The sequence below is a fragment of the Parasteatoda tepidariorum genome, chromosome 4 (genome assembly GCF_043381705.1).
Source record: "Parasteatoda tepidariorum isolate YZ-2023 chromosome 4, CAS_Ptep_4.0, whole genome shotgun sequence".
Lineage (NCBI taxonomy): Eukaryota > Metazoa > Arthropoda > Arachnida > Araneae > Theridiidae > Parasteatoda > Parasteatoda tepidariorum.
Window position 1 is genome coordinate 41,028,177 of NC_092207.1, and position 12,834 is coordinate 41,041,010.

Below are 12,834 nucleotides of genomic sequence, written 5' to 3' on the forward strand. Positions count from 1 at the left end.
ACACTATTGTATTAATATATTTTGCTTTGGCTACATTGATACAATATCAGAAAGCACTCTTTTTTGCGGATATAATCATGTGGGCTGATGAAAAGATTATATCTTTTATTTTCCGGATTTTTAAAAAACAAAATCTTTTTTTTTTCTTTCCTCTTTTTTATATATATATATATATAAACTAATTACGTTTATAATAAGCTTCCTTCATTTTTTTTTAAATTTAACTAAAGTATTCATTTTTAAAATGTATTAAACCGGCCTTAAAATCTGTAGTATAATATCTCTTTGAATTTGGTACTGAACTACCCAAACAAATGCGCAATGGAATACTTTACTTTAATTTAATACCAAATCGAGTGTCCATACAAACTTTAACGGATATAGCTAAATCTAATCGCTTATTTTAGCTTTTTAAAACACCAATGGTGCACTTCGGATATCATCTGTAGATTGTTCACAATCGTTCCGGGGGTTGGCGAGCGGCAGAGAGCAGGAGGCGTAGCCTCCTAGTATATATATTTCATAATTTGATAAGTTTTAAAATTTGATATGTTTGATAATTTTTTATTTATTATTAGATGGATTATATTTGTTTACTATATGAATGCATTAGTGAAATTGCAATCCTAAACACGCAATTTTTCAAAAATACATTTTATCAAAATATGTCCCCCTCTTCAAAAATTGTTTTTTAATATTTTTCCTGTATTCTTTGACTAACCCAGCATATGAAAATAATAATTATTATTTTTCTTTTAAATTATTGGAAATGAAGGATTAAGCCATAGAATTTGTAAGTTTGACAGATTTCACACCAAATTTGACATTTGTGTACTAAATTTTATTAAAAATTTAAGAAAAAGATTATAGTAGTAGATCTTTTGATCTTAAAAGAAAGATCATGCAGTTCTCATCATTTTCATGCACCCATCAACCAATAATTTTATTATATATNATATATATATATGTATATTCACACGCAAATGAAAAATGTAGCTTACCTTGCTGACTGACAACTGTATTCCCTTTCACTGTTACCATCGAATGTTCCCCTTTATTTTGATCTGTTGCTATTACAGAGGCGCCATCTGGCCCAAGATCAAAAGTTAAAACTGTCTCTTGGCCACTAGGTTTAACAACTTGCGTTAATCGGCCATTTTCATCGTAGACATAAAAAAATGATCGTCCCGCAGCATCTGATCGACTTGTCAACAATCCGTTACTATCATAATCAAACACGGTTTCCATGTTGTCTGGATCGACAAACACTTCCAATATACTCTGCTTTCCCATTTGAACTCTGCACTTCTGTCCTCTAGCTGTTTCAATTGTATGTAAACTATTTCCTTGGTCCCTAAGAAACGCTATTTTATTCCCTGATGCATCTGTAACTGCACTTAATTTTCCAAAACTAGTATTTACATTGTAATGGAAGTTATAAACAGTTCTCCCGGTCAGGATATTTTTAGTTGTGATATGCTGTCCATATTTGTTGAAGACATAAATTTCATGGTGTTCTGGAAATGAAATCTGAAATTCTTGATTGCTGTCGGCTATAGGTAAGTACGGAATAGCAGATAGAATTTTCAAGTTTCCCTGATCAGCTATATGGACAACGCCATCACCGGTGACGGTGATGGACGTGACAGACAGAAGTCTTGTATCCACTGCAAGCTGTCCTTCTTCTCTCGAAGAACATGTACAGTTTTGCCAGTCACAATCACAAACACCTTCTCTTCCAGCGAAATGCAGCAATTCACCATCTGATGTTAACATACGTATTCGGTGAACGTTTTTGGAATCTACTTCTGCTAAATACATTGTACCAGTGGGACTAAATGTGAATCCGATTAATGACCAGAGTAAATTTCCACCAGTTATTCTAGATTTCAGGCGATTATTTTGTGGTCGGCAATAAACTGGATGTCCTGCTATCACCATAACTCTTTGGTCCTGAGTGAGCTTCAGCACCATATGGTCATCGATAAAATATAGAGAGTTGTCTAAAGGATTTATAGCTAAGTCAGTGGGCCATCGAAGTTTTGCCTAAAAAAAAAACAACAAGAACTTAGTCTGTCGAAAGTTTGTTTCGTATTGTCATTGTTAATTATCACTGCTATATTAACAAGAAACATTGCAACACATACGAAATCAAAAATGTATGAGATTAGAATGTCGCAAATATCTTTTCATGTATATTTAAAAGCAATTTTCAATGCATAATTCTGGAAATATTATAGTTTGTACACTGCAAAAACTGTGGTGTAATCCCCTTCCGAATTTAATGTTAAAAACTCTAAAGATTCTGCGTTACATTAAGACCGAGTCGAATCGCGTACATTAAGGCATGTAATTCAATCGAAACTTCTTAATTAAGAAAACTTACAGGAATATCAGATGCTTTTACTCTCTTTATGTATTATTTTTGCCAATTTTGGTGTTAGGCTATCAGTTTGGAAAACGTCAGACGATCGATTATTTTTTGTTTACAATTTGAATCCTAGAACATGAAAGTTTTATTTTGCCTCGAACGGCTCTGATTCATCTCATTCCAATGAAGTTTTGCATGTTTTTAGTAGTATAAAAGAGATTATTATATTGTCATAAGAAGATTTATCTAACTCTGTCAATTGTATTACATTATTTCACTATGCTTAACTTGCATCCGCTTCAGTTTCGTTAAGCCTCGATCGAATTCATATTATTCTCTCTGCTCTGTGTGCATGTTTGATTAACAAATTTATTTTATTTTGAGAAATAGTGTACATGTTAAGGTTAATGTGAATAGACCGTTATTATTAATACTCACCGCTCAACATTAATAATGATCGAATAAACAAGTGATGCCAGTATTACCAAATAAAGCGAATAATTTAAGCGAATTTGTCACATTAAGCAGATATTATTAATAATAACTAATGAAGTTTGGTCACTGTCATTCCTCCGCGTTTTTATTGGGGATATTTCCGTATCGTGATCTGCCATGGCAACTACAATGGCAATGTGGAAAAATTAAAAAATATAAAAAATAAAAATGTGGTTGTTAGCCCGCGGGTGTCTTCAAGTTATACCCTTCAAGCTTTTCCTTCTCCGACAAGTGTTTTTATTTTATTTTTTTGTAATTTTTTTATTTATTATTTTTAAAGTTTCTTGTGGGTCGCTTCCCGGAAGTTGCCATTATTCTACCACAGATCACAATACGGAAATCTCCCTTTTTCATTTCCCCCTTTGACCAAAAGAAGCTGCTATTTGACCGGTTAGTATTAATAATAATCGGATTTATCACTTTAACCGTAATACATATACAAATAGGCACGCCCATGTCCCAATGCTATAAACCGTTTAGGTGAATAATTTGCAATATTTTTCACTTTGACCAAAAGACCTCACTTTGACCACTTTGATCAATATTGACCAATTAGTATTAATAATAACGGATTTATTACTATCTGTGACATATAGATGCTACTTAAATTAATGATTCTTGCTTTAGACTGTATCGTAAAATAACTTTACTGATTCTCATGTGTTACTTATCTTATTGTAAGTGTAAGTTAAAATCCGAAGTGAAACTTTTAGAAATACGAACTGAAGCTTTAATGTTAGCGCATGCGCGCATCCATTGGATAACCTTCTCCAAATACTTCTATGTGAGTTGGCTTTACGTACGAGATCTGGATGTAAAATGTTATGTTTGTCTGCTTGATACTTGTATAGGGTAAACCAACCAGTGAAGGAACACTACCCAGTGAAGGAACATTTCATATATATTCATTAAANAATTTTATATGTCTAAAAATTAGAAGTTTGTTGAGTATAATTACAGGTATTCTACTCAAGGTGGGAGGAAATGTGGTAAGTTAAAATCCGAAGTGAAACTTTTAGAAATACGAACTGAAACTTTAATGTTAGCGCATGCGCGCATCCATTGGATAACCTCCCCCAAATACTTCTATGTGAGTTGGCTTTACGTACGAGATCTGGATGTAANATTTTGAAATTAATATGATTTTTTAAAAGGCAAGCGAAGCTTAAGTGTTCCTTCACTGGTTAGTTTACCCTACCATTGTTGATGTTGTTTTGCTGAATAAAATATGCTATTAATTAGTGCTAGTATTATCCTGGACCTCCTGAACAGTGACAGTAAGTATAAATTTCAGTGTTACTGAAAAACTAGAATGGTGGTGGTTATATACTAAGAAATGTAAAAATACATTCTTGGTGTCGTGAAACACCGTGAACCAAAAATTATGTATGGCATTTTACTACACCACTTTGGTGTTAAATAGTTGCCACTATTTTCGGTGTTTTGGGATACACTAAAATTTTTTTCAGTGTGGATAAAAATGTTAAGCTTTTAAGTAAGCAAACTCAGGCATTTTAAAAATTATTATTAAAATGTTTCTTTTTTTAAGGGTTTCTTTGGTAAAAAAAATAAAAGTATATTTTTGAATTTTCATTTTACTGACCTCTTCAATTTTTAGAGTTCCAGTGCAAGGTATTGGTCGCCATTGTCGTTTATGATGATGATCACCTATCATCGTATGAATTATTCCTCTACTGTCTACCATTCGAATATTCGATCCATCAGCAAAATACATCCGATTATCAACAGCAACGGCCATTCCTGATAAAAATAAAACACATTTGATGTTAAATTTAAAAAATAAAGCAGATATTGAAACAAATTTATTAATCCTTAAACTAATCATCACTCATTAAAACTTTTTTTTAAAAAAAAACGTACTTCGTCTAATGCATTAGCACTTTCAAATCCAAAATTGTTTTATTTTATATTGATCGAACATTAATTTTAAATTTTTGCATAAATATATACCATTAGTCTAACATATTTTAAGTAACGAAAATTGAGTAATTTTCACATAATTTTGAATAAAGTCGTCATAAAAGTGCCTATTTCTTTATTCAAGAAAATTATATATAACTAAACGTGGTACTATACATGTATTCCTTTTTAAGTAAAGTTTCTGTGTGACATAAAAAAGAGTGTTGACATCTACTTTAAAATAAACTATCTCTAAACATATTACAAATAGTCTGGTACTGCCATTTATTGTATAATTTGACAATTAATTTTTATGTATAATTTGTTGCGTAAATAAACATGATTTCGGACTTTAAAAAATAAATCAAGCGTGATTTTTTTGACGCGTTACTTCTAAACACTTCAGACCAAAATATCACGGGCACAAGAAATAGGAAGAAATAGAGGGTAAAACTTAGCTCAGTAATTTTGACGTCAGCAAAAAGAAAAAGGTTAAAGAACTATGACGTGTGTAACTATGATTTGTTAAAAAAGAAAAAGTGTTTTATCCCTACATCCTGTATTTTTGTATAATTTTATAACTCACAGTATAAAATAGATTATATTTTAAAATTGTCGTCATAAAGGTTTCTAGTAAAAGATTTCAAAATGTCATTTTCCAAACTTCATGAATTTAAAATGATATAGGAAAGTAATAATTAATGCAGAAATGTTCCCTTAATCTAATAGTTAACATTCAGAAACTCGTAAATCAAATTACTATTTAAAGCTTATTTTTCTCCATTGAAATTACCCAATTCTAATAGTTTTAATGAAAATTATTCATTTTTTATATGCTTTAGTTAAATTGAAAAAAATGAATTATAAAGTAAAAGCTTAGTTGTTAAAATCGACATGTCAGACATTTTTAAGCAATTATTTTCCAAATACGATCTGCTCCATTAAAATTCAATCTGTGCTATATTTAATATCTGCTCCATTGAAACTTAACCTGTGCTATACTGTGCCATGTGCTCCATTAAAGTTCAAACTGTATTATAATTAGATATTTTCTGAAATATTACTTTCGTAATCTTACTTTTCGTAAGAAGCTTGCCAATTTCTTAGCTCCAGGAACGTTTTAGTTTACATATCTTTCAACAAAATAGTGTAGAGAAATAAAATACAAAACAACAAATAAAATAAAATAATACAACACAATGAAATAAAATAAATAAAACTATACCACAATTATTCAAAAAATCAGATATTTTTTGAGCTAATATTTTCGCAACTTCATTCGTCTCAGTAAAAGGTTTAAAAACCTTTTATTTCCACCTTTGAAATAAATCTGTTAAAATTTAAATAATGTTGAGCAAAACTGTTACATAATAAATATATATCTGTATTATTTTCCGGAGCAATTATTTTAACAACATATTCTACAAAACTGAATAAAAGAAGCTGAAATACAAAGGTGACTTTATCAAGTAGGTCATAAATAATTGTCATGATGATCATTTAGTTTAGTGTTATCAAGGGATCAGAAAAAAAATGCTAAGTTCAAGTCCCAGATGTTGCCGGATAAAAAAAAATGCCTGACATAAAACATTTTTAGAGAGTGCCCTCCGTCCGTGTATAATCCCTTTGAGAAATGTTATAGACTAGTTTCAGCAGCGGAAAGCTATGGCATTCCAAGTTGACTAAATTGAGCTTGAAGCCTTAAGGGTGTAAGTGCTTTTAGACTTGGACATCAATCTCTCGAAGTTGTTCTCCTAGTAATAGGTGGAAAATATTAGGTCTAACACATAATTTTCCGTTGTTGAAAAGAGGGGGACCTACTTTCGAAAAATCATCTCTTGCTGCAGCACTCCGCACTTCGGGAGAGGTAATAAATTTTCCGTCTAATTTACTCACGTAATTAAATATTACTTTTTTTTCCTGCGCGATTGTCTCGCGTGCATGATAAAAAAAAAAGATATGGTAATGGCAGTAATAAATTGCGCAGTGTTAACAATATTAAATATGAGGAAATTCTTCCGATTTTTTTTTGTTAAACTTGTATACTCTTCATGTGTACATAAAATCAGAGAATGAATTACTACGAACGCTGTGACGAAATACTGTGACGTATACCGTGACGGAACTACTAGTTGTAAATTATATCTAGTTTACTCTCACTTTTAGACCATTGTTTCAAAATTCTTATTTGTATATTTAATATGCTTGAAAGTAAAGAGCTATGTATATGTAATTGAAACTGTACATTACATATATTTTTGTTGAACCTACTCTTAGTGTAATATTAAGATAATGTTTTATTATAACATGGATTTTGATTGATTGATATTATACTTTAAATTGCTAAAAAGTTATTGTTTTTCTTGCCATACCTTGTAATGAAGAATAAATAAATATAGAGAATATAACAGAAAGAATAAACTTGAAAACTCTTCATGTGTACATAAAATCTGGGAACGAATTACTATGAACGCTGTGACGAAATACTGTGACGTATACAGTGACGGAACTACTAGTTGTAAATTATACCTAGTTTACTCTCACTTTTAGACCATTGTTTCAAAATTCTATTGATTACGCTACGTTATTTTTATAGTACTAATACCTTTTATCTAATTCAAAAATGTTGTTTGTGAATATCATTACGCTTATTTGTATATTTAATATGCTTGAAGGAAAAGAATTATGCATATGTAATTGAAACTGTAACATATATTTTTATGTTGAACCTACTCTTAGTGTAATATTAAGACAATGTTTTATTATAATATGGATTTTGATTGATTGATATTATACTTTGAATTGATAATTTCTTTAAATTGCTAAGTTATTGTTTTTTTTTGCCATACATTGTGATAAAAAATAAATGAATATAGAGAATATAACAGGAAGAATTTAAGACGAATTAAGGGCATTATAGGTAGATCGTTTTTATATTTTTACTTAGAAATTCGAAAAAATTATAAAATTCTTTTTAAGATTTCAAATATAATAACTATGAAAACAAATAAATATGCAAACTTATTTTTAATATTTTATTTTATGAAACGTTTTGAAAATTAAATCTAATTAAACAAAAATCTAAATTAGCTATAAATAATCGAATAAATTCTTGATTCTGAGATGGCTGCTCTTATAATTCGTAGATATTGTTAGGGCTTTTCTTTAAAAATGTTATCTTATCTATCCGTACAGTGACTGCATAAAGCTTAATGATTGCGTTACGCTGTCAAGCTAAATGATTGCGTTGATTGCTAAACTCTCATTGCCATTACATTCCTTGTAAACTGCTTACGAAAGTGATTACTTATTGGCTTATTTTTGCTGACAAGGATTCCTAAAATGAACATGATTGCGCTACACTGTAAAACAAATTATGGATCAAATTACATTATAAAGTTCCTGAACTTTGTGTGCATTACCGGTAAAGTCAATTTTTACCGAAAAATATTACACAGTAATTTCTACGGTAATATTTATTAAATTAAAATCCCTCAGTTTAGTCACGTTAATTATTAATTGGGTGCTTTATTATTACAAGGTTTATTGTTTCTTGAGTACTTAATAATTTTTTTAATTATTACAAGGGATAAATATTATTTTAAATTAATTATTACAGTAAAAATTGCTGTATATCAGATTTCTTGTTCCGTAAAATTGGAGTTTACACTAAAATTTTTCGGCACACTAAAGGACGGTGCTTTTTACCATAATTTGATCAGTTATTGTAAACTCAAAAACATCTGTATTAAAAAAAAAAAAAAAACAAAAAAACAATTAGAGACGAAATAATGCACTGTCTCTATCTCTGTTATTAACATCCACGAAATCAAAGGGAATACTGAGTTTTAACTTTTAAACAGTTTAAACTAGGAGTAAAGGGAATACGATGAATTTAATTTTGTGACTTACAGCTGTCTGAATCTAACTTGGAACCGTATTTTTTTTTAGAGTGAATGCCTTTTAAACCACCTTGTCCCGAACACAATTTCAAAGTTTGATAAATAAAAACATTATACTATTATTCAATTAGCACAATACTGTCTTTTAGCTCTATACTATTATTCATTAGATATTATACCACAGTTCATACTTTGCCTTGTAAGTATATCATAGTAATTTTTAAGGTTATTATTTTTTTTTACCCAGTGGTTTGAAACGCGTAATATTTTTCTTCTACATCAAAAATTCTTTTATACAAAAATGAGAATGATTGATCTAAATTAAGCTGAATAAACATTGACGCTTAAAATATTTTTTTGATATAAGCATATATTTTCTTTTCCTTCTTTCAATCTTCTTTGTTTTATTTTTGTAATTTATAAAATTCCGTGCAGATTTATTCGAGTTATTCGCAAATATGATATCTTCATCAAATCCCCCCCCCTCAATTCGTTTCCGGTTTCATGTCAAATACTTACACAGAAATTTGATCTAACTAACTTCCAAATCTTAATTACAATCAAAATATTCTCCATTCGAGTCAAGGGTAGAAGTCATTTACATGTCAACCAGCTTCAAAAATTTTATTTTTCTAATCCTTCCAACTCTTTTCAGAGTCACCCTACCCCTTACAGCCCGTTTCAAGGATCCCGCGAGACCCTTCTGCAGTAAAAGAGTTCTTAAACCCTCAGGCAAAATTAATCATAGGACGGCGATCCAAGGAAAAGGTTTAATTAATTTACAGAAGTTTATAATAACAGCTGGATGTATATTTATGCCAGGAATAAGGTAGCATAAATGAAGTGGGGTTGCTGGGAAATTGCAAGATTGAGATGCTATTGCTCTTAAAAGAACATAGGAATATATGGCAAATTGCCCCTATTTATGTAGATTAATGGGGGCCGTCAATCACAGCGGCAGAAAAATTAAAGCATCGTTGATAAGAGGAAGATGCGATAGCGGTGTTTGGAGTTTACAGAGGCGTTTGTGGAATTATCGATATATGTTTGATAAGGGTTAGATAAAAACTACAATTAAATTTTTTTGCAACATTCTTTTTTTTTTCTTAAAAAAGGGAAATTCTTTTTTAGTGATTTAAAAGGAAAATTTACTTTTGGATTAATTTTGCTTAAAAGAAAAATAACATGAAAAATTAATTTGTTTCTATTTTATCTATCAGGGAACCGGAAAGTAACGTCTTTTCGGCGTATTAATTATTCGCTATTCTTAAAAACCAATTCACTTTTTTCGATCCATTTCGATTCATTTTCTACCCGGTATTGAAAGGTTGTTGTTAACGAGGGTGAATGCATTATGGAATTAAAAATTAAATCCTTATAACAAATATCAAATGCACCGAAAGGACATTTTTTCCCGGTCCCCCAACACTATTCTCATAGACTACACTGTAAAAATACATATTCAAGTATCACGAAATTTTCTTCGTCTTTGACAAAACCGGTTCTTTGGATATGCTAAGATCAACAATTTTGTTGAAGTGACGAAATAACTATCGTCCCTTCTAATTAACAATTATCGTCAAAATTAAATAAATATTTCGCCAATTCATTTTAAAAAAAAATTCCTCACTGCCGAAATGTATTAGTATTCAATTTTTCTAATAATTACTTTAGCAAGGATATCATCATGTTTGTGGATCCATGTCACCCTAACGACATAAGAAGGACTAAGAGAAAAAAGATACTAATTACACCCATGCTCAAGCGGGATTCCAACCCGGGATCTTCCCTATGCGGGACCAACTCCTTGATCACCATACAAGCCGGTTGATTCCGTCACTTTATTTGTAATCGTCTAGTTTTGACATATTAGATAACTATTTCCCATTATGCTCCATGATGAGGTTTTTAAGGAAACATTTTCATTATATATTTGAGTTTTTCATGATTTCGAGAAGGAATTATTCTTAAAATTATCAAAATAAACTGAAGGATTGCTGAAGTATCGAAAGTGAGAGTTTTATTTCTGAAAGTGTTCCTAACGGATTTGGGTCGGAAAGCATGATGTACTTTCTGGAATAAAAATCTTAATTTTGGCAATTTAGGAATTTTTGAGAGGTATATCGATGTTTTAGTCAAGAACGAAATTTTAAACTAAATCCGAACTCTCAAATCTTTGACTAAACTAATTTCTTAATTGAGTGTTATCGCAAAGGGAATGGTAGATGATTTATTGCCCTATTAGGTTTAATGACAATGGCTAAATAATTATTCGTTGAACACTATATTTTATTTTGTATTTCCTAATCAATCCGCAACGTTAACGGGGTAGAGCCTCTTAACTGTTTAAGTTTAAATTTTTATGTTTGCCTCAGAAGTAAGCAGTTCTGACATGTAACAAATTGTAATTTGTGTACGGTTAAGAAAGGGAAAACTTCTTCACACGCTTGGAGCCGGTTTTTGATTTATTCAGTACAAATATAAGGTTTTCATGAGGAAAATATTTACGTTTTGACTTTAAGCTCGGTTAATAGTTAGCATATATAGTCAAAGATATACATTCTGACTAGTTTCCCATTGTGTTAAGTGATAAATTGCATGAAACCCTATGCTTTTTGGGACATGCGCATACTCATTGACGAAATGCTCACTCGGAACATTTCCTGAAAAATAGTTTCGTCAATAACGAAGACAATTCTGTGAATTTTGAGTATCTTTTTGTAATCACGGGGAGAATCATTAATGCTGAGCTGTTATAAATTGACTTCGTGGAGGACTTTTTAATGGAGCTAACCCGCATATGCGTTGCATGGAGAGGAAGACCAAGAGAACCTCCCACGGTTAGCCGGACGGCAAGGGGACTCTAACCCATGATCCGTCTACTATTGAGGATATTTCACTTCACCGCTGTTATCGAAAGGGATTCGAACCCGGTTCGCCTTATTGGAAGGCGAGCCTCTATCCCTGAGCCATCGCGGCTCTTGGACCACTGTTGATATATTTTAACCTCTGTTGAACAGCCGAACTAATTTTAAGTTAACACCTACCAATGTTGAAATCCGCAACTTTACAATTTTGAGTCCAATCCAGAAGGCAAGGAAACTCCTGCATTATGTATTGGAGAAATGTTGCTTTCGCGGTGGACTTTTCGATGAAACTAATCCACATTTGCGTGATATGGAAAACAAAACCACGGAAACCTCTCACGATTAGCCAGAACGCAAGGGGACTCTATTCCATCACTGAGGATATTTAATGTCAGCACTGTGGTCGGTGCGAGCCGTGTGCGGAAATCGTATCGACCAGCCATCACTGGGATTCGAACCCGTTTCACCTCATTGGGAAGAGAGTGGTCTATCCACTGAGTAACCACAGTTCTGAAATAGAAAGTTATTAAAAATGTGAGTAAGCTTTCAAAGTCTGTGACTTACCTTTAGGATACGAAAGTCGAGCTTCTAAAGCTGGTTTTCCATCTCCGCAGTTATCACGATCTCTTGGTAAACAGCGATCACCACTGCCAACCACCACATCGAAATTGGATTCCAAGTCTTCCACTTTATCCAGGGAGTGTATCCTGAGAATTTGATGCCTTTCTGGATCAGAGATATAAAGATGTCCATCAGTTGGACTCAGGGTGATGTGATAGTGGGTAGACATGTCAGTCGTCCTGTTGAAAATATCCATGGAATACAAAGCGTCAAAATGTGACGGAGATCTACATTGAATCAATTGATTTATTTCTTTGGTAGTAAACAGGCAGTTTATATTCTATCAGATACAAGATGCATCCCATAAGAAGCAGATGGAAATTTGCGGCATTAATGCGTATCAGAAAGATTTCAACATATTGTTGATTATGTCTATTAATATGCTACATTGTTGATCATGTCATATTGTCTATTAATGTGTTATTATAATTATGTCATATTCCTTACCTTTTGTTAGATTGTTTAAAATATAATTTTTTTTATGATCTTGCATGTATTTTAATACAGTTCAAAATAGGAAAATATAAGACAATTTTTTTTTAAAATAATGCATTTATTTCTTCTTCCGTGACTCAGCTTGTATTTTATCGGACATTTATTATTATTTAAATATGGCTTTAAAGCTTGTTTTTCTGTTCGAATGTTTACATAAAGTAAA

At 31.4% G+C, this 12,834-nt stretch overlaps 1 protein-coding gene across 2 annotated transcripts in view; it reads right to left on the reverse strand.

Moving 5' to 3' along the window:
- Window positions 1-12,834, reverse strand: part of LOC107438670 (teneurin-m) — a 468,170-nt gene that overhangs the window by 40,972 nt on the left and 414,364 nt on the right. For both annotated transcript variants that reach the window (XM_043039103.2, XM_071179700.1), the window contains 3 exons: window positions 12,120-12,355; window positions 4,470-4,627; window positions 1,002-2,046 (listed from right to left, as the gene is read on the reverse strand). In XM_043039103.2, the coding sequence (XP_042895037.2) occupies window positions 1,002-2,046; window positions 4,470-4,627; window positions 12,120-12,355 (1,439 nt within the window). The remainder of the gene's footprint in view (window positions 1-1,001; window positions 2,047-4,469; window positions 4,628-12,119; window positions 12,356-12,834) is intronic.